General features: G+C 36.5%; 1 protein-coding gene across 1 annotated transcript in view; it reads left to right on the top strand.

The window, feature by feature from the left end:
* LOC105533662 (ankyrin repeat domain-containing protein 36C-like) overlaps positions 1-22,859 on the top strand; it is a 172,735-nt gene that overhangs the window by 28,710 nt on the left and 121,166 nt on the right. The window contains exons 7-13 of the mRNA XM_011972131.1: positions 10,628-10,656; positions 10,747-10,819; positions 12,596-12,626; positions 15,376-15,442; positions 18,315-18,372; positions 18,961-18,991; positions 21,783-21,849. Coding sequence (XP_011827521.1) covers positions 10,628-10,656; positions 10,747-10,819; positions 12,596-12,626; positions 15,376-15,442; positions 18,315-18,372; positions 18,961-18,991; positions 21,783-21,849 — 356 coding nt within the window. The remainder of the gene's footprint in view (positions 1-10,627; positions 10,657-10,746; positions 10,820-12,595; positions 12,627-15,375; positions 15,443-18,314; positions 18,373-18,960; positions 18,992-21,782; positions 21,850-22,859) is intronic.

Here is a 22,859-nt window from a genome sequence, read left to right as displayed (position 1 = left end):
TATTTCTATAATTATCACAATGACCTGAATGATGCAAATTATTTTATGTATGTTTTTACTAATAGATTTTTTTTGAGACTGAGTCTCGCTCTCTTGCCCAGGCTGGAGTGCAGTGGTATGATCTCAGCTCACTATAACCTCTGCCTCCTGGGTTCAAGTGCTTCTCCTGCCTCAGCCTCCCAAGTAGCTGGGACTATAGGTGTGCGCCACCATGCCCAGCTAATTTTTATATTTTTAGTAGAGATGGGGTTTCACCCTGTTAGCCAGGATGGTCTCCATTTCCTGACCTCATGATCCGCCTGCCCCAGCCTCCCAAAGTGCTTGGATTACAGGTGTGAGCCAGTGTCCCCAGCCTACTGATACATTTTAGAAACAGGGTCTCCCTCTGTTTCCCAGGCTGGAGTGCAGTGGTTATTCACAGGTACAATCTCCACTGCAGCCTCGAACTTTTGGTCTCAAGCAATCTTCCTGCCTCAGCCGTTGGAGTAGTTGGGACTACGGGTGCGTGTCATTGCACCTGGCCTGATCCCCAATTATTACAAAAGAAACCTTGCTGAGTTGAAGACAATTGACGGTGATCTTTTTGTTTCTCTTCTAGAAGCTTTCATACTATGGAATATATTTTTAATCATCCATATTCTCAATTTTTTATTCTGGTTAAAATAAGATTGCTGCTTGTTTTTCATTTTTTTTGGCATAATTATTTCTATTCCTTTATGGATTTATTCCTGCGGAAATACAGGAATCTCAAAGGCAACTGTCAAGGAAAACAGATTAGGGAAAGCTATTTTATAAACAGCCTTCCGATTGTAGTCACATGTCACATCACCTAAAAGAAAACTCATTTCATATAATGCAGTAGTGTCAGGGTTTCCCAGGACCACCTCTGTGTTTAGTGATTCACTTGGAAGGACTCAGCAAACAGTCCTACTCAGGGCTTTGATTTGTTTCAGTGAAAGAATACAAAGTAAAATTGGCTCAGGGCAAAGGGGCATGTGGCAAGTCTTGGGGAAGCCAGGCACAAGCTTCCAGGAGCCCTCTCCTGTGGAGTTACCAGGATGTGCCGAATTCCTGTAGCCTGGAATTTTGACAGCACATAGGCGGTGGTGTCTACCAGTATGAGTCTGACTAGAGACTGACACAGTAGCCAAGGTTTTTATGGAAGCCCGTTACATAGGCATTCTCTCTCACACAGGTGTGAGAATTCCACACTTCCACAAGAAAAGCAGCTGCTCAGAGTCAACCACATTGTTTATGCAAACAGTTTAGGCACAGTGAGCTACTTTTCTCAGTTAGGAAACGGTGACAAACCTTTAAAGTGCAAATTTCCAAACAGCAGCAAAGGGCCCATTTTGCATGCAGGCTTTTCTAAGAATGACAGTCTTATGACTGTTATATGAATTATTTTTTTCACAGCAGTTATAGCCCCAACTTAATTTTAGTTATTGTCTTAAAAATTCTATTTAATAGTGAATAATATGGTGATATAACATAGCATGGTGCTTATTTCATTTGTGTCAGTTGCAACTTAATATGAAATATTGAGTTTCTGTGCTGTTAGATTTTCGAATTTTGGTGAATATTTAACAGGTTTCTATACCGAAGTTACTATGGCAATATTAGATAATTATAATCTGTTCTTATTTGATTAACCTTTCAGTAAAATGGTTAGATAAAATAAGTAATGATTTCTGATTTAAAATTAAAATAAAAGATTTGTTTCATTTTAATTATATAGATGGTTCAGTTTTGTTTTATATTTTGTTAAATTTTTGTTTATAATTAAAAAATCAATCATTTATCAGTTATTTTCTTGCCTGTTAATACAGTTAAGTTATTTGCTTTATGTATTTTTATATACTATAATTCTGGAGAGAATATTCATATTCTGTTTCAAATTGAGTACATCTTGCTACAATACATGGTAATAAAAGATTCAGTGACAATCTTTTAAAAAATTAATAACTTTATTTTAAGAGCAGTTTTACATTCTCAGCAATATTGAAAAGAACCTAAAGAGATTTTTCATATACGCCATCCCTCCACACATGCATAGCTCCCCCCATTATCAATATCTCCCACCTGAGTGGTACATTTGTTACAACTGAGAATCTTACATTGACGCATCGTAATAATCACCAAAGTCCATAGTTTATATTTAAGTTCACTCTTTGTATTGTACATTCTATAAAGTTGGACAAATGTATAATAAATGTACCCGCCATTGTAGCATCTTAGAATACTTAAGCTGCCCTGAAATTTGTCTCTCTTTTTTTATTCCTTCCTCCCAACTAACCCCTGTCAACTACTAATATTTCTGCTGTCTCCATAGTTTTGATATGTCCAGCATAGTCTTATATTAAAGATAATATAGTGGATATCTTTTTCAATATTAAAAAACATAAATTTCCAAGATAACTGAATGTATTCAATTGAGCTATCCATTGTGCTTTTTTGCTTTTAGCTTATTAATGTAGAATTTAATGGCATATGCTTTACATGTTGAGAAAGCATAATTTATATAGACATTTGCCACATAATGGGAGGGTTGAGGAAAATGACTTCATGCTGCATACTACACAGCACTGACTGGATCATCCTTCTCTGTGAGGTGGGTCCAGATAGACTAGCAGTGGAAAGGGACAATCTCGAGAGGCTGTACTTTATAACACTGGAGTCAGAAAGTCTTTCCTATTTACCTTGCAATTGGAAATAAGATCAGCTAGTGAATACTATAGGCATACAAATATGTTTCTTATTGACTTCTTTCTTTGAGTGATCGGTTTGAAAACAGTATATAATATTATTATAGCATGGCTCACTTATGACTAGATTCTCCATCATGAAAAATGCCAAGAGAGTCCTACTCTTTTTGTTTAGGTAAAGTGACGTAGATTTGTTGTTGTTGTTTTTCCCACTAGGTAGGGGACAACTGTTGGCACATCTTGGTGGCTCCAGTGAGTTTACAGTTCCTTTCTGTATATTTTATATATTAGAAAGTACTCCCTGGCAGCTTGCCGTACCTACCCAGTGTTTCTGTATAAGCTTCTCTCTGACGAGGAGACAAGACTCAGATTGGATAAGCTTTTAAGGGAGTGATATTTTCTCTGTGTGTGTTTTTTTGAAGGAGGTAAAATGAAAGCTGAATTTAAGCATTGTTTGTGCCCTACGTAGGGTGAATGAACAGCTAGAACTAAGCAAACTCACCAGAATCTTCCCTAGGAGAGGATTAGTGAGAGTGAGGACACTGACCTCTCTTAGGCTCTTCTGCACTGGCAGCCGAAAAGTCTTTGCAGGGATCCTTGACCCTGGTCTGTATCCTGTGTTTTGCCATAGAATAGAGTACAGTTTTCATAGACCTAGATTTTTTGAATTAGAGTGCTTTATCCTAAACAGTTTAAACTGAAGAGGTGGAGAAACTGTTGTGTTTCAACACAATAAGTACAGTAATTTCCTCTTACACATGGGGGATACATTTCAAGACCCTTAGTGAATGCCTGAAAACATGAATAGTGCTGAACTCTATGTGTACAGTAATTTTTAAAAATACATATGTATCTATAATAAAATTTAATGCATAAATTAGGCACAATAAGAGATTAATAATAGCTAATGGTAAAGTAGATCAATTGTAACAATATACTGTAATAAAAGTTATGTGAATGTGATCTCACAAAGTATCATGTACTATAGTCTCCCTACTTTCTGCACTGATGTGAGATAATAAAATGGCTATGTGATAAGTGAGGCGAATGTAGTAGACATTGCCATGTAGTCTTAGGCTACTATTGACCTTCTATTTGACTGTATGTCAGAAAGAAGATCATCTGCTTCACGTGATCTTGGATCCGTGAGCCATGATAATATTGTTGGTTGGATGTTAGGAACAGATTATGTCAGTGACTAAACCACCAATGTCATATTATGAAATATATATTTGGTCTTCAACCCCATTTTCTGTCATACAACTCCTAAAATCCTCAGAATTTCCAACATGATGTCGTTTGTATGCTAATGATTGACTCATGGCAGGCAGCTTCCAGATGGCTTCAGGGTGGGGCCCATCAACAGAGAGATCAGGGTGTGAATAGCGGGTTGGGACTTTGAGCCCCACCCCTCACCTCCTGGGATGTGAGAGGGGCTGAATGTTCAATTAATCAGTCATGTGTATGTAATGAAGCTTTCATAAAATCCCAAAAGGATTGGATTTGGAGAGCATCGGGATAGCTGTATTCAGCTACCTGGAAACTCTCCAATACATGGAGGTGTATGGAGAATACATGGATGTTCCCAGAGGGTGAGTGCCCTGGGAGGACATGGAAGCATGTTACTTTCCCCCCATATCTTGCACTATGCATCTCTTTATCTGTATCCTTGAATATTCTTTATAAGAAACTGGTAAATGTGTTTCCATGAGTTCTCTGAGCCACTCTAGTAAATTAATCAAAGCAAAGAGGGGGTCCTGGGAAACCCAACTTGAAGTCCACCTGGAAGTTGATTGGAAGTTCTGGAGGCCCAGACTTGTGACTGCTGTGGGGGAATAGCCTTGTGGTACTGAGCCCTCAACCTGTGGGATCTGACACAATCCCCAAGTAGATAGTGTCAGAATTAGAGGGCACCCATTTGGTGTCTGCCACGGAATTGTTTGCTTGTTGCTGGGGAAATATACACATTTGGTCACAGAAATCTTCTGTGTTGATGATTGTTGTTGTGGTGTGAGAGAAGAGGAACATTATGTTGAATATGTGTTTTCTACACATACAGCAGATAAGGGGGACTACTGTGTACTCTGTTCTAGCTGCTCCTGGTTCATTTGTCCAGAAATCATGTTCTTTGACACTGTCTGCTCATTATATTGATTCTACTAATGATGCCATTTTCTGTCAGTCTGATATGATTCTGTTAGAATTATGACTATTTTATACTGCAATTCACTTGTAACAAATTTTGATAATATATTCTTCGCATTTGATAAGTATATGCTAAGCACATAAGAAAGGAAATAAGAGTTCTTAATTCATTAGTTACCTACAAATAGTATAACTAATAATTTTAGTGTAACCTCCAAGTATGTTTCTGAAGTACTGCTTTGTAACAAATCATGAGAGTCTCTGTAATAAAGCATCAAAGTCTTCTACTTTTTTCCCTACAAGGTCTAAAGCATGTACAAAGTTCATGATTTCTTGTTTTTTCTTTTGAGATGAAGTCTCACCCCGTCACCCAGGCTGGAGTGGAATGGCACAATCTCGGCTCACTGCAACCTCCACCTCCTGGGTTCAAGCGATTCTCCTGCCTCAGCCTCCGAAGGACCTGGGATTACACACGTGTGCTACCACACTAGGCTATTTTTTTTTTTGTATTTTTGTTGAGACGAGGTTTCACCATGTTTGGTCAGGCTGGTCTCAAACTTCTGACCTCAAGTGATCCACCTGCCTTGGCCTCCCAATATGCTGAGATCACAGGCATGAACTACTGTGCCCCGCCTGCATGATTTTTTTTTTTTTTAAATAAAGAGTCTTGCTATATTGCCCAGGCTGTTCTCAAACTCCTGGGCTTCTCAAGTGATACTTCTGCCTCAGCCTTCTGAGTAGCTGAGATTATAGGAACAAACCACTGTGTATACACACATACACATGCACACACACACACACTGAGTATGTGCCCAATAATGGGATTCTGGTTCTGGATCCTTGAGGAATCACCACACTGTCTTCCACAATGGTTGAACTAATTGAGACTCCCACCAACATTGTAAAAGCATTCCTATTTCTCCACATCTGCTCCAGCATCTGTTGTTTCCACTGCATGAGATGGTATCTCATTGTGGTTTTGACTTACATTTCTCTGATGATCAGTGATGATGAGCTTTTTTTCAGATGTTTGTTGGCTGCATAAATGTGTTCTTTTGAGAAGTGTCTGTTCATATCCTTTGCCCACTTTTTGAGGAGATTGTTTGTTCTTTTCTTGTAAATTTGTTTAAGTTCCTTGTAGATTCTAGATATTAGGCCTTTGTCAGATGGAGAGATTCCAAACATTTTCTCCCATTCTGTAGGTTGCCTGTTCACTCTGATCATAATATTGGAAGTTGTGGCCAGAGCAATCAGGCAAGAGAAAGAAATAAACAGTATTCAAATAGGAAGAAAGGAAGTCAAATTGTCTCTGTTTGCAGACGATATGATTGTATATTTAGAAAACAAATTGTCTCAGCCCCAAATCTCCTTCAGCTGATAAGCAACTTCCTCATAGTCTCAGGATCCAAAATCAATGTGCAAAAATCACAAGCATTCCTATACACCAATAATAGAGAGCTAAATCATGAGTGAACCCCCATACACAGTTGCTACAAAGAGAATAAAATAGCAAGGAATACAACTCACAAGGGATTTGAAGACCCTCTTCAAGGAGAACTACAAACCACCACTCAAGGAAATAAGAGGACACAAACAAATGGAAAAACATTCCATACTCGTGGATAGGAAGAATCAGTAATTTGAAAATGGCCATACTACCCAAAGTAATTTGTAGGTTCAATGCTATACCCATCAAGCTACCACTGACTTTCTTCACAGAATTAGAAAAAACTACTTTAAATTTCATATGGAACCAAAAAAAGAGCCCATATAGCCAAGACAATCCTAAGCAAAAAGAACAAAGCTGGAGGCATCATGCTACCTGACTTCAAACTATACAACAAGGCTACAGTAATGAAAATAGCATGGTACTGGTACCAAAACAGATATATATAGACCAATGGAACAGAACAGAGGCCTCAGAAATAATGCCATACGTCTACACCATCTGATCTTTGACAAACCTGACAAAAGCAATGGGGAAATGATTACCCATTTAATAAATGGTGTTGGGAAAACTGGCTAGCCTTATGCAGGAAACTGAAACTGGACTCTTTCCTTACACTTAATACAAAAATTAACTCAAGATGAATTAAAGACTTAAAAGTAAGTTCTAAAAGTATAAAAACCCTAGAAGAAAACCTAGGCAGTACCATTCAGGACATAGGCATGGGCAAATACTTCGTGACTAAAACACCAAAAGCAACGGCAACAAAAGCCAAAATTGACAAATGGGATCTAATTAAACTAAAGAATTTGTATGCAGTTTTATTTGGGAGTGTGTGTGGAGTACCTGTGAGTTTTAAAAATGAAGAAAGTAAGTAGTCATGCTTTCCTGACTCTGGTAGACATAGCCTTTTAAGACAGTGATTCTGAGCTGTTATGGTCTTAGAGTTTTCTATACCAATAAAACTTATTGATGACGTGTAACCAAGAGCTTGAATTAAATTAAAAAAAAATCAAAGAGAAATCACCCAAATGCACATTAAAAACCTCTTACCACATATGTGCACATTCATAGATAACATGTAGAACTTGATTTTGTGTATTAAAAACTTGTAGAAAAGTTCAGGCAGTGCACAAAATGACTGCAACTTGGTCTTTGTAAAATCTGTCTATCCACATTGACCCAGTGAGGTATTTCTTGATTTATTATATGATCTCATGATATTCCATGTGGTAACTACAGCATATTATGCTATCTTCGTGCTGATACTATATCAACTTAAATATGATGACATACCAACATGGATATGCTCATGTGGTTGCTTTTATTGATTTGTACTATATTAGAAATGAAACAAAAGTATTGGAAATCCTAGCAAGCATAGCTGTATCTCTCCCATGGCTGTGCTGATTGCACCTGTTTCCCCCTTAAAGCATGTCTTTTTGACATGTCATAACCCTGAGAAAATCCAGTGTGTGCTTTTCAGAGAATGTCAGTAAGGAGAGGAAATGGCCAATGGTCAAAGTGTTACTTGTCCTCGTGGTTCCCCTTCATGAATGTTAAACTCTAAACTACTCAGGTCACAATTTCGAACCCCTTTGTTGATCCTTATAGATTGTTCCCGGATGTTAAATGACAAATAGGGCCTTGAAGATAAAACACCCTGTAAAGCCATATTGCTCTGTTTTTTGTGTGTGAATATGTGTGTGTGTGTGTGTGTGTGTGTGTGTATTTTTTCTCTTCTGAAAACTGTAAATAGAATAATTTTCATTACAAATGAAAATATTTTTGTTCCATATTTATTTCCTGTCTTATGGCACTCTTCTCAGATCTAGTAAGGATCTCAACGTGTCTTATTTATATCTGCAAAAAATTATGTCAGTGCTTCATTTTTCATGTCAATTACTGACATGTTTTCAAGTCTTCACAAGTTATTTCTGAAGATATTGGTGCATTGAGGAGAGACAGTGTGATTGTAGTTAAAGAAGTTTTTAAATAGGTTACGTTCAATAACATTTCAGAGCCCGTTTCTCTGGAAGGCATAGAAATAGTGGTTTTATTCATAGTTAAACATAAAATAGCTCCACAAAGTCTTGTGTATATAAAAGTATTCATATCCTGGAATATTTTAATTTACTGCTCAGTACTGTCTCCTGGAGAGGAAAATAGGTAAGGTAGATGGGTGAGCCTGTGATAATAACTCGTAATATGAAGTGAAAGCATAGAGACAAAATGAGAGACGATAGATACTCAGACGGATGTGAGTGAAGAACAGCTGTGAAACAGAGTGTCTATGGGAGAGAGGAGGCCACGGGGCTGCTTTTGTGAAGAAGGAATTTGTACATGTTAGTCACGTGTCTGACACATTTAACATTTTAATAAAGCAAAACCTTATCTTCACATATGTGTGTATGGGATTGTACAGATGTCCCAATACAGTGGTGAGAATAATGAAGAAATGAATGTGGAGGTCAAAGAATGAAGTCCACCAATATGGATATTAGATTTATGAATGAAAAAGAGTATATGTCAAATTGGGCAGGTGTAAACAAAGCATCTAGCTAGGTAATTTGGAGGTTTCTGATGAGGAGACTTGTGGAAAGTCACTTAATGGAAAGTGGAAGTTAAAAGGATGAGGGTGACCCACAGGGTCTCATTTCTTCTCCCTATAAGTTTTGCACATCAATGATATGCGCTTCATTCATGTCAGTTAGCATATTGGGATGCTTAATCTAGAAAAAGTTTTTTTTTTTTTTTTTTCCCTTTAGGAAAGCTGTGTTTACTGAGATAGTTATTTCACAAAAGGACCAGAGATACCTCTATGGTATATCATATCAAACTAGCTTTAGGAACAAGGAATCAAAGAATGCATTTCTTGAGTACTAAAAGGGTAACTGTCAATAATCTTGGCAATCATGACATATATATATATGCGCATATATATATGTGCATATATATATTTGGTTAGTTAATAAAATAAGTCTCTGGTTATTTAGAGATTTTGTTTAACTTATTTACATGGGAATCTGATTATGCATTATTTCTTTGATGTGTATGTTTTTGCAAAAGTGGAAAAAGAGATGGCAAAAGAGCTGAACTGCTGAATCCAGGAAATGTAGGAATATTAGGAGCCTTCATGAGTACAAAGAAAATTATTTTTAAAATTACGACTCTAAGTATAACTGAACTCACTTCAAATGCATTTTAGAATATTTGCGTAAAGGATGATTTGATTTTGGCGGCTCCAGAAACTACTAGAGGAAGGAAAGGGTATAGAATTCAGATAAACCACAGTGACTCATTACTCCTCTTTGTTACTATTGGGAATCAGAGACATAGATTTTGCTGATATTAATTATTCAAATGAAATAAACATGAATATGCATACATTGGCTTTGTTGTTCAAGGAGCTAACTTTTGGATACAATAGCAATTTAATGAAAATTCCTTAGAGAATAACATGATACTTCAGACTATTTTAGAAACAAAAATAATGTTGAATTCATTAATTGACTCCTAAAATGGTTATTGTCAATGAACATTGGAGCTGTTTCTCAATGTAAAAGCTTATTAATATCTAATGCTTGTAGCAGTCTTATTTTGTAGAAGTATGTTAATATTGATAAATGATGATACTTTTTATTGAGGTTTATATATTATACCTTGTTGCCATGAGTGGATGCAAAGACTTTTAGAAGGCTAAACTAGAGGACACAAGAAACACAGGCAATTATTACACCTCATGAGTCTGAGAAATAATGCATACTATCTACTAGAATTCACCAAACATATATCCAAGCTGATCAATTTAGGATACTTCCACTGAGGAGACATGAAGTGTACATTCAGCTGAAGTGTCATTGTAATTGTGTACCTTCTTAGCTATCAGGCAAGTTAAAGAGCATGATGAATGTTTGTAGTATAATGGTATATGTCCTTCTGATCTCTTGCATTAAAGACATGCGAGAGCGTGTACCACCTGCTTTGACATTGATTCCCAGGTGTATCAGTTGCTCCTCTGTTTTTAGACCACATTTGTTTTTATCCCTCAGCATATCCACATTGATACTGACACTGTTTCATTTTAGTTTTAGACATATGACAAATCATATCACGTTTGAAATTGTAAGTGTATATTTCTTGAAGCCTGTATTCGTGTTTTCTTCAGTGTATTTTTGTCATGTTCCAGTCCCAAGACACAACATATAAAACATAAAAACCTAAACTAATATAGGCAGGAGGATACAGCTTGATGCTAACACTGCATGCATGTATGGATAACTTCATCATATTTACACATGATTGATTATGTATCCCTTTTGCTTTTCAGTGTCTTCTCAGAAACAACCGGCCTTGAAGGTAATTACACATTCATGTTTTGAACTATTAACTGTATAGTTTGTGAAATATACTTTATGTATTGATTGTTTTGTTTCAAATCCCATTCAGGCTACAAGTGAAAAGAAAGATTCTGTTTCGAATATAGCCACAGAAACAAAAGATGGAGAAAAATCTGGGACAGGTAATTTTGCAATACACATTTAATGTCATGTTCACTCAGGATAGAAGAGAACTTCCCTTCCCTGAATAAATCGCAGGGGGCTCATTGAAGCTGCACATTCTGATTCAGCAGGCCTGAGATTCTGCATTTATAATAAGTACTCAGGTGACATGGATGCTGCTGGTCCTTGGCCATGATCTGAGTAGTAAGATTATATCCTTCCCCACAATGAAATTGGCAAGAAGAACGATTGGAGAGCAGTGCAAGATCTAACAGGCTCAAGGACAGAATATTCTTGCTTTAATTCTCCAGCAGGTTTCCATCATAAAGGGATGGAGAAAGAGATTAAGTAATAAAAATTATAGGCATCAGATCATATTGCTAAAACCACAGGGAAGAAGTGATTGGAAGAACTCATAAACAATGTAGAAAGAGAACTAAGGAGACCTCTGATGTGGTAATTATTTTACTCAAGGAAGAGGGATTGTGAGGCAGTAAGGAGGGAAAAGGTGTTAGTTTTGCAATTTTGGGATTTCTGCTGAAGAAAGCTGATGGAACTCACTTCAGATGCATTTGGAATATTTGCATAAAAGAAGATTTGATTTTGGCTGCTCCAGGAACTGCTGGAAGCAGGAAAGAGTGCTAGAATTGGGATGACCCACAGTGACTCATTACCCCTCTTTGTTACTATTGGGCATCAGAAATATATGTTTTGTTGGTATTAGTTATTCACATAGGGTAAATGTGAATATGCATACATTGGCTTTGTTGCTCAGAGAGCTAACTTTTGGATAAAATGGCAATTTAATGAAAATACTTTAGAGAATAACATGATCCTTCAAACCAGACTATTTTAGAAATAAAAATAATGTTGAATTCATTAATTGACCCCTAAAATATTTATTTTTAATGAATATTGGAGTGATTTCCAAATGGAAAAGCTTACTGATGTCTAATGGTTTTAGCGGCTTTATTTTGTGTAAGTATATCAGATTTGATAATTTTTTATATATTTCGATTGGGTTTGTATATTATACCTTGTTGCCATGAGTGATTGACAAAACTTTCTGAAGGCTAAACTAGAAAATACAAGAAGTGTAGGCTCATTATTATACCACATGGGTATGAAAAATAATGAATACCATATAACAGGATTCACCAAACATATCCAAGCAGATCAATTTGGGATACTTCCACTGAGGAGTTTTGAAGTGTACATTCATCTAAAGTGTAATTGTCATTGTGTACCTGCTCAATTACCAGGCAAGTCAAAGAACGTGATGAATATTTGTAGTATAATGGCTTAAATCCTTCTGATGTTTTGTATGAAAGACATGCGCAATCCTGGCTCACTTCAACTTTCACCTCCTGGGTTCAAGTGATTCTCCTGTCTCAGTGTCCTGAGTAGCTGAGATTACAGGTGTGCGCCACAACACCTGGTAATTGTTGTATTTTTAGTAGACACCGGCTTTCACCATGTTGGCCAGGCTGATCTCGAACTCCTGACCTCAAATGATCCACCCACCTTGGCCTCCCAAAGTGCTGGGATTACAGACGTGACCCACCAAGCCCTGCCTACAGGATATTTTTAAATTTTTAAAATATTTTTTATAAAGATAGAGTCTTTCTGTGTTGCCCAAGCTGGTCTCAAACTCCTGGGCTTCTCAAGTGATACTTCTGCCTCAGCCTTCTGAGTAGCTGAGATTATAGGAACAAGCCACTGTGCTCTTTTATGTTTTTAATATTCTACAGGTTCCTATTGTTGATTTAAAATACATTTTACTTTTTGTTTGATAGTGCTTCCTCCTGCTAAAGACTGTTTAAACAGGTATGATTTCACAGATTTTTTAAAGTGATATGTTAACTAAGTGAATAGAGAGAATAGAAACTAGTATCCGTTTAGTGTTCTGCTCTGTGCGAGACACCACATTACACGTACATTTATCATGTCATGTCATCTTCACACAGCTTTACAAACTATTTGTGGCTATTATTATTATTTTTTTTACTAATTAGGCAACTCTGGTTTAAAGAGGTTGAAATACTGGCTCATGATTCCACAGTTAACAGATAGCCAACCTATGATTTGACCATCATCCTGCCTGGCTCTCAAAACACTTATTTTGCCCATAAGTGTGGATGGATAGAGACCTATGTGGCAATGGGATCACGGTACTGATTTACATCAGATCAATTCAGAAAGTCACATTTTGTTACATATTAACTCTCTTTAGAGTGTTATTTAGAAGCCTGTCTACTCCAAAAATTTGTCCAAATATTTTGGAAATGGCAGTAGTAACCATATTACTTATTTTTTTAAAAGGCAGATATCAGTTACCTGTGGCCGCAGGACCCTAAGTTTTTCATTAGCAAGACAAGGCCAGTCCTAGAAAAATATTATCTGACTGTGCATGCAGAATATTTACATATAATCCATGTAATATTAACTGTATTTAGCCTATATTAAAAGGATATTTCTAATTCATTTCTCTACTTACTGCCTACCCACTTTGGTTTTCTCTTTCAGTGAGTACCTTGCCTAGTTCGCTGAAGCTTTTTCTTATTTTCTGGATTCTTTATTTTTCCTTCTATGACATTTTAATATTTTCTCAATTTCTTTTCACTTTCTCTACTGCTTCTCTAAGGGTTTGTGATTTTCTATTATAGTTTTCATTTATGGCAGCTAAATATTCCCCATTTTCCTACAGACAATTTCAGAGGTACACAGAAGTTCAGAATGTTAAGAAATCCTAGAGACTAAACAAAATATCCTCTAGTACTTGAATCCTGGTTTAACATCCTGATCAAGTGGTTGTTCAGATGGGGAACCTGAAACTCAAAGGGAGAAAATTATTTGGATACCGTAAATTGCAGAAGTGAGATTTGCACTCAGGTTTCTTAATTCAAAACCCAGTCTTCTTTGACATCATTCTGTCATTGAGTGATTTTAGTTTTAGAAAGAGGGAGTGGGTCTAGTGAACACAGCGGAAGAGGATGAGCATGGAATGAGCTGTTGAACCCAATGAAAGTGGGTGAGAATGGAATTTTCAAGGGACAGCCACATTTGAAGAGGAGCACACACTTAGTTGGATAGAAATGAAGGTTTTAGGGAAAAATCTGAATATTTGGCTTTCTTCTAAGTTTGATAAAGATAAGGGAATTGAAAACACAGGATGTTGGGAATTATGAGGAAAGACATATGAGAATAGGACATTCAAGGAGTTCTGAAGGGGTTGCTGCCTTTTTGTTTAACTGGAGGAACTGACAGATTTCAAGGTTTTTATTGAAAAGTATTAAAAGGATTTGAGCCACAGGAAAGAGTCTCTGGAGCAGATAGGAATGTGGTATCATCTTCTTCCATCCCAGCTTACAGAGGGCTTAGAACCCCTCAAGAACTAGAGAGATTGCTTAAGTACATAGATCTGTGAGCCAGGGTGGATGTCTCCTTTTTTCTGCCTCTTTTCTCAATTCTCTCACATACACGTAGTGTAGGTCAAATGTAGGATTTGCTGGCAAATCAGCAATGAAGCTTCAGGTGGGTAGTCGATAACATGCGTATGCTTGGGGTGGATGACTGAGACTGTCTTACTTTCCAGAAGCAGAGGAATAGAGAGCTCCTACTCTCAATTATTTTAGCCGGTCTTTTGAGGAATCTGGGCTTTCCTAGGCTGAAGATGTAGATTGGAGATTGCCATGGATCTCTGTAGAAGAGGGATCCAGAAGTGGGAGCCCCTAGGAAGGAAGATATTTAGACAGTGATGAATGGAATGGAGCCATATGTACTCAGGATGGACTTTTCCAGCAGTCTCTTTCTTGGGTATCTGAGTGTCTATGAAGGTTCTTAAGTTTGCTGGTTTTTGTGAACCTGAATGAGGCAGGATCTGTATAATGCAATAATTGGATGTTAAAATTTTTAATGTTTTAATCTTCTATGAAGAGTATTCCCTATAACAACAGAAGAACATGTACATTTGTACTTTGACTTTTGTGCACTCAGCTTTCAAACATTTGCAGTGTTTCAGGGGGCTCCCTGGAGTGTTCTAGGGTAAAGAGAATCAATGGGCATTCTTTAAGTAAGTTAAAAGCTGAAGATCCAAGACTCCTATTTTCCGGTGACAAAGATTAGTCTTTGAATCAGAAATAGTTAACGGGGAAGAGACAGTGCCTTGTTTTAGGTTATCAGGTTTATTCCAGTTCAGTAACAAAAGTTATGTCAGATATCAACTGGATTTTCAGTTTAGCCTTTAGGGTAGATAATTTATAAGGACAAAGTATTGTCTGGCTGTGCCATTATATTGCCTGGTCACTATTTGTTACAGGTTTAAGGGTGAGTCTGCATTGGATATTTCATAGGCTGAGAGAGGTGGAGGCAGAAATAGGTAACTGAAATGTTTTCTAAAACAGAGGCCATATCTTAATTATACCAAGAAATATTATTTAATATACAGATAACTGACCTTCCTCAGACTTTGTTTTACCTTTTTTTTTGGAAGGGACGTGCATATATAGACTGATGGTTTTTGTTTTCTTTTAAGTAATGAACGTGCTCATTTTTGTTGTATCTTTTTCCTCTGTAGGAGTCCCTGTAGACCGGATAATATTGCACAGCCTGTGACAGAGGATGAGTTTGATTTGGAATCTGAGGTAGAGTACTCTCTTGTGAAATCAGTTTTCTCACTCTGAATCTCATTTTATATTATTATCTTCTAAAAGTTAGCTGTTGTCTACCTATCATTGTTTTCTGTTTGTATTATATCTTTTATTAGAGATAACCATTTTAAAGAAATAGGAGGGGTTAATTTTAATTTTTGTTAATTTGGCAAATAAGAAATAGTTGATAAATACTTTGAGTGCTGTGATCTGGAAAAAAATTGCTGGAAAATACATAGTGACAGAAAAATGATGCTTGGGAACGCTTTCCCACAATAGAGCAGATACAAATTTTGGTCTAGGCTTATTGGAGTAAGTGTCTTTACTTTGAGTTGTATATCATATGAGTATGACTAATCATACCTTTGTTTAAATGAATCTTGAATACATCAGATGACTTGTTATAGGAACCAAGGAATCACCCTCTTACACATAGCATATAGTTTCTTTTTATTTCTTGTACACCTATTTTGTCATAATGCCGTATTTTTGCAGAGAGCCATTTATTTTTATTCTTGATTCTATAATTGGACTAAAATAATATTAGAAATTGTGGAAATTTAACTAGACATGGTATCATGTGCCTGTAGTGCCACCTGTTCAGGAGATCAAGCCAGGAAATTCTTGAGCCCAGGAGTACCAGACCAAGCCTGGCAATACAGCAAACCTTCTCCCTAATTTACAAAGTGGTGGGAGATGAGAAATTTCAATTCTGTTCTCACATCGGTATTACAGAGAGTTTACACTGTGTTTTCCAAGCCCTTTTTATTAAGAGTATACTTTAGCTGGGCGCGGTGGCTCACGCCTGTAATCCCAGCACTTTGGGAGGCCGAGGCGGGTGGATCACAAGGTCAGGAGATCAAGACCATCCTGGCTAACACAGTTAAATCCCCCTAAAAAAAAAAAAAAAAAAAAAAAAAAAAAAAAATTAGCCGGGCGTGGTGGTGGGCGCCTGCAGTCCTGGCTACACGGGAGGCTGAGGCGGGAGATAGGCGTGAACCCGAGGGGCGGAGCTTGCAGTGAGTCGAGATCGCGCCACTGCACTCTAGCATGGGCGACAGAGCGAGACTCCATCTCAAAAACAAAACAAAACAAAACAAAAACAAAAAGAGTATACTTTAAACTCTTTATCTAATTGAAGAATATGCATTTAGTTTAAAATAACAGCCTGTTTGATAAGCAGAGACTCTTCATATTCTTAAGGTCGGACTTTAATTTCACAAGGGTTTTGCATTGTAATTAAAAAAATTTCCACTGAGGGTCTTTGTATCTCATTGTAAATTTCAAATTTCAGAGGCTTTTGTGCTTAGTTATTAAAAAATAACTGTAAAGCTGCTGCATTACTATGAACCACCTGAAGCTAGGAAACCGCTTTGTATGTATCCTGGAGTACCCAGAATAAGGTCTTGCATGTGTGAAACATTTTAATAGTTTTTAAAGTGAATCAACAACAGGCAAATGGCTTTTTTTATAATGGAATGTTGCAGGTAACATAATATGCATGGCAGATCTCATAATTAAATCTTTTAAATTTCTTGAATGTTTTGAATTTATCTTTTCCTCTAATTTTGAGAATGTAGTAGCTGAGTTATGTTGATAAAATATGTCATAAAAAAGAAAATAAAAATTACAAAAGATGGAAAGGAAATAGGAAAGGTGGATACAGCATGTTTTCTAATATCTTACAACTGGAAGCTTGGATTAGGATTTTAGATTAAATTTTCTTAAATTTTTAAAGCCCCAACCATGTTCTATTAAATGCATATTTTTCGGGACATACATTGCTCTTTCAAAATCAGAATAAAAATTCTTTCTCCAGGTGTTAAGTTGCTGGAACTTTATTTATTTTATTTTATTTTATTTTTATTTTTTGCTTTCTCTCTCTCTATTTCTCTGTCTCTGTAGTAAGAATGTTTCAGTTTTCATGTGAATGATCATGGTTAACTCTTGGGGTGTTATTTTATACTAAATAAATTAAACTGTTACCTAAGTATTTACACAAAACACATTGTAGAGTAAATGCTATCCAGTGTTATTAGGCATCTATTGTGAACACAAGCTTTTCTTGTAAGCTCATATTTGATTGACTGGTCATGTCCCTTTTTTTTGTTTGTTCCTCCCTCCTTCACCTTTGTTTAAAAATGATTTACCTCAGTCTGACTTTTTCCTTGCAGACTGCATGTCTTTACTGTCTATTCTGTCATTTCGTCTCTGTTTCTATTGTCAGGATACTTAGTTACAGCTTTCTATTTAGTAGGTATGTGTGGCCTTCATTTATCACTCATTGTTCCATAAGGTGGATGATTGTTTTGTTCTCTCTTTTTTGGACGGAGCTGAAGTTATACAATAATTTGTTTTTTGCTTTTGACACATGAAATAGAAGCAGCTTGTTCTGTTTCCAATACCAACGCGTTTAAATATAGTGCTACTAAAAACTACATTCTCACATTGTCTCCCACAAAATGCACTTTACACAAATACATATTATGTGTATATATTTTGAAAAATAACCTGATTAATTTACCTTTTTATTATTCGTTTTATTCACTAATACTCTAAATTACATATGAGTAAATTTTTGTCCTCGTTTGTTGTGGTTAATAAAAAAACTAATGAATATCAGAGTATTTGTATAATAATCAACTGGGGTTGAAAGAGTAACATTTTGAGAATATCTGAATCACCAATCATAATCATCACACCACGAGAATACGTAGATAAGTAAATGGCACACTTGAGGTATGAATCCACATATGAGTGACTTCAATGTCTATACTTTTTGTGTTAGATTGTGTAGTAATGGTGGCAATTATCATTATTTTAACTTGCTTCATGTATTCTTAAACCTATTGTGTTTTTCTTCTAGATTATTTCTAAACCATACATCCCAAAGAGGATTATTTCTCCACAATCTGCAGAAGATGGTAAGCTATTTGAAACCTTCCTATTGTATTATTTACTTATTCTTCATTTCTTTTTCTTTGTTTTTCTTTCTTTCTTTCTTTCTTTCTTTGAAATACAGTCTTACTAGTCTACAGCCCAGGCTGCAGTGCAGTGATGAGATCTTGGCTCACTGCAACTTCCACCTCCTGGGTTCCAGTGATTCTCCTGCCTCAGTCTCCCAAGTAACTGGGATTAGAGGTGTGCACCACCACCCCTGGGCCATATTTGTATTTTTAGTAGAGACAGAGTTTCACCATGATGTCCAGGCTTGTCTCAAACTCTTGACCTCAAGTGATCCACCCACCTTGGCCTCCCAAACTGCTAGGATTACAGGTGTGCCCCACCACGCCAGGCCTTCTTGTTTATTATTAGTATCTTTTTTATAAGGATAGATTCTTGCTATGTTGCCCAGGCTGGTCTCAAACTCCTGGGCTTCTCAAGTGATACTTCTGCCTCAGCCTTCTGAGTGGCTGAGATTATAGGAACAAGCCGCTGTGCTCTTTTATGTTTTTAATATTCCTTAGTTTTCTATTGTTGATTTAAAATGCATTTTACTTTTCATTCAATAGTGCTTCCTCCTGCTGAAGAGTGTTTAAACAGGTATGATTTAACAGATTTTTAAAATTGATATGTTTAACTTAGTGAATAGAGAGAATAGAAGCTAGTATCTCTTTAGTGTTCTGCTTTGTGCTAGACAATGTATTACATGCTTAACATTTATCGTATCATGTCTTCTTCACACAGCTTTACAAACTATTCGTCCTATTATTGCTTTTTTACTAATTAGGCAACTCTGGTTTAAAGAGGTTGAAATACTGGCTCATGATTCCACAGTTAACAGGTAGCAATCCATGATTTGACCATCACCCTGCCTGGCTCTTAAATCACTTCTTTTTCCCCTAAGCGTGGATGGATAGAGACCTATGCGGCAATGGGATCACAGTACTGATTCAAATCAGATCAATTCAGAAAGTCACATTTTGTTACATATTAACTCTCTTTAGAGTGTTGTTTTGAAGCCTGTCTACTCCAAAAGTTTGTCCAAATATTTTGGAATTGGCAGTGGTAACCTTATTACATTTTTTTTTTTTTAACCATCAAAGTTTTAAAGGCAGATATCAGTTATCTGTGGCCGCTGGACCCTAAGTTTTTCATAAGAAAGACCAAACCAGTCCTAGAAAAATATTTTCTGACTGTGCATGGGGAGTATCTACATATAGTCCATACTATGTTAACTATATTTAGCCTATATTAAAAGGATATTTCTAATTCATTTCTCTACTTACTGCTTACCCAGTTTGGTTTTCTCTTTAAGTGAGTACCCTGCCTAGTTCGCTGAAGCTTTTTATTTTCTGGTTTCTTTTTATTTTTATTTTTTTTACCTTCTGTGATATTTTAATAATATTTTCTTGATTTCTTTTTACTTTCTCTTCTGCTTTTCTTAGGGTTTATGATCTTCTATTATAGTTCTCATGTACAGCAGCTAAATATTCCCCATTTTCCTACAGACAAAATCAGAGGTACATATAATTTCGGAATTTTAGGAATTCCTAGAAACTAAACAAAGTATGCTCTAGTACTTGAATCCTTGTTGAACATCCTGATCAAGTGGTTGTTCAGGTGGAGAATCTGAAACTCAAAGAGAGAAAATTATTTGGATACAGTAAATCGCAGAAGTGAGATTTGCACTCAGGTTTCTTAATTGAAAACCCGGTCTTCTTTGACATCATTCTGTCATTGAGTGATTTTAGTTTTAGAAAGAGGGAGTGGATCTAGTGAACACAGTGGAAGAGGATGAGAACGAATGAGCTGTTGAACCCAATGAAAGTGGGTAAGAATGGAATTTTCAGGGGACAGCCAAAGTTGAAGAGAAACGAACACTTAGTTGGACAGAAATGAGGGTTTTAGGAAAAAATCCAAATATTTGCCTTTAATACAAGTTTGATAAAGATAAGGGAATTGAAAACACAGGATTTGGGGAGCTATGAAGAAAGGCAGAATATGGCATTCAAGGAGTTCTGAAGAGATTGCTACCTTTTTGTTTGTTTAACTGGAGGAACTGACACACTTCAAGATTTTTACTGAAAAATGTTAAAAGAGTTTGAGCCACAGGAAAGAGTCTCTGGAGCAGATAAGAGTATGGTATCATTTTCTTCCACCCCTGCTTACAGAGGGCTTAGATCCCCTCAAGAACTAGGGCGATTGCTTAAGTACATATAGATCTGTGAGCCAGGGTGGATGTCTCCTTTTTTCTGCCTCTTTTCTCAATTCTCTCACATACACGTAGGGTAGGGCAAATGTAGGATTTGCTGGTAAATCAGCAATGAAGCTTCAGGTGGGTATTCGATAACATGCGTATGCTTGGGGTGGATGACTGAGACTGTCTTACTTTCCGGAAGCAGAGGAATAGAGAGCTCCTACTCTCAATTATTATAGCTGGTCTTTTGAGGAATCTGGGCTTTCCTAGGCTGAAGATGTAGATTGGAGATTGCCATGGATCTCTGCAAAAGAGGGATCCAGAAGTGGGAGCCCCTAGGAAGGAAGATATTTAGACAGTGATGAATGGAATGGAGCCGTATGTACTCAGGAGGGAGACTTTTCCAGCAGTCTCTCTCTTGGGTGTCTGAGTGTCTATGAAACTTCTTAAGCTTGCTGGTTTTTGTGGACCTGAACAAGGCAGGATGTATATAATGACAATAATTGGATTTTGTAATTTTTAATGTTTTAATCTGCTTTGAACAATATTCCCAATAACAACATATACATTTGTACTTTGACTTTTGTACACTCAGCTTTCAAACATTTTCAGTGTTTCAGGGGGCTCCCTGGAGTGTTCTAGGGTAAAGAGAATCAATGAGCCCTCTTTTAGTAGCTTAAAAGCTGAAGATCCAAGACTCCCATTTTTCAGTGACACAGATTAGTCTTTGATTCAGAAATAGATCATGGGGAAGAGACGGTCCCTTTTCTACCTTGTTTTAGGTTACCAGGTTTACTCCAGTTCAGTAACAAAAGCTGTGTCAGATATCAACTGGATTTTCAGTTTAGCCATTAGGGCAGATAATTTATAAGGACAAAGTATTGTCTGGCTGTGCCATTATATTGCCTGGTCACTATTTGTTATGGATTTAAGGGTGAGTCTGCGTTGGATATTTCATAGGCTGGGAGAGGTGGAGGCAGAAATAGGTAACTGAAATGTTTTCTAAAACAGAGGCCATATTTTAATTATACCAATTATACCAGGAAATATTATTTAATATACAGATAACTGACCTTCCTCAGACCTTGTTTTACCTTTTTTTTTTCAAGGGGACGTGCATGTATAGACTGATGGTTTTTGTTTTCTTTTAAGAAATGAACGTGCTCATTTTTGTTGTATCTTTTTCCTCTGTAGGAGTCTCTGTAGGCTGGATAGTGTTGCACAGCCTGTGACAGAGGATGAGTTTGCTATGGAATCTGAGGTAGAGTACTCTCTTGTGAAATCAATTTTCTCACTCTGAATCTCATTTTTATGTTATTTTCTTCTAAAAGTTAGCTGTTGTCTACCTATCATTGTTTTATGTTTGTATTATAACTTTTTTTAGAGATAACCATTTTAAAGGAATAGGAGGGGTTAATTTTAATTTTTGTTAATTTGGCAAATAAGAAATAGTTGAAAAATACTTTGAGAGGTGTGATCTGAAAAAAAATTGCTGGAAAATACATAGCGACAGAAATGCTTTCCCACAATAGAGCAGATGCAAATTTTGGTCTAGGCTTATTTGAGTTAGTGTCTTTACTTTGAGTTATATGTCATATGAGTATGACTAATAATACCTCCATTTAAATGAATCTTTAATACCTCAGGTGACTTGTTACAGGAACCATGGAATCACCCTGTTAAACATAGCATATAGTTTCTTTTTATTTCTTGTACATCTATTTTGTTGTCATACAGTATTTTTGCAGAGAGCTATTTGGAATTTGTGGAATTCCAAATAGTGGAAATTGTGGAATTTTAACTAGACATGATATCATGTGCCTGTAGTCCCACCTATTGAAGAGATCAAGCCCGGAGAATTCTTGAGCCCAGGAGTTCCAGACCAATCTTGGCAATACAGCAAACCTTATCTCTAATTTTACAAAGTTGTGGGAGATCAGAAATTTATATTGTGTTCTCACATCTGTATTACAGAGGATTTACACTGTGTTTTCCAAGTCCTTTTTATTAAGAGTATGATTTAAACTCTTTATCTAGTTGAAGAATATAAATTTAGTTTTATTAAAATAACAACCTGTTTGATAAGTATAGACTCTTCATATCCCTATGGTCAGCCTTTAATTTCACAAGTTTGTTACATCGTAATTAAAAGAAAATCCACTCAGCGTGTTTGTATCTCATTCTAAATTTCAAATTCAGAGGCTTTTGTGCTTACTTCAGAAAAAATAATTGTAAAGCTGCTGCGTTACTATGAACCACTTGAAGCTAGAA

The sequence above is a fragment of the Mandrillus leucophaeus genome, unplaced genomic scaffold (genome assembly GCF_000951045.1).
Source record: "Mandrillus leucophaeus isolate KB7577 unplaced genomic scaffold, Mleu.le_1.0 Scaffold1275, whole genome shotgun sequence".
Taxonomy (NCBI): Eukaryota; Metazoa; Chordata; class Mammalia; order Primates; family Cercopithecidae; genus Mandrillus; species Mandrillus leucophaeus.
This window is presented reverse-complemented; position numbering and strand designations above follow the sequence as displayed.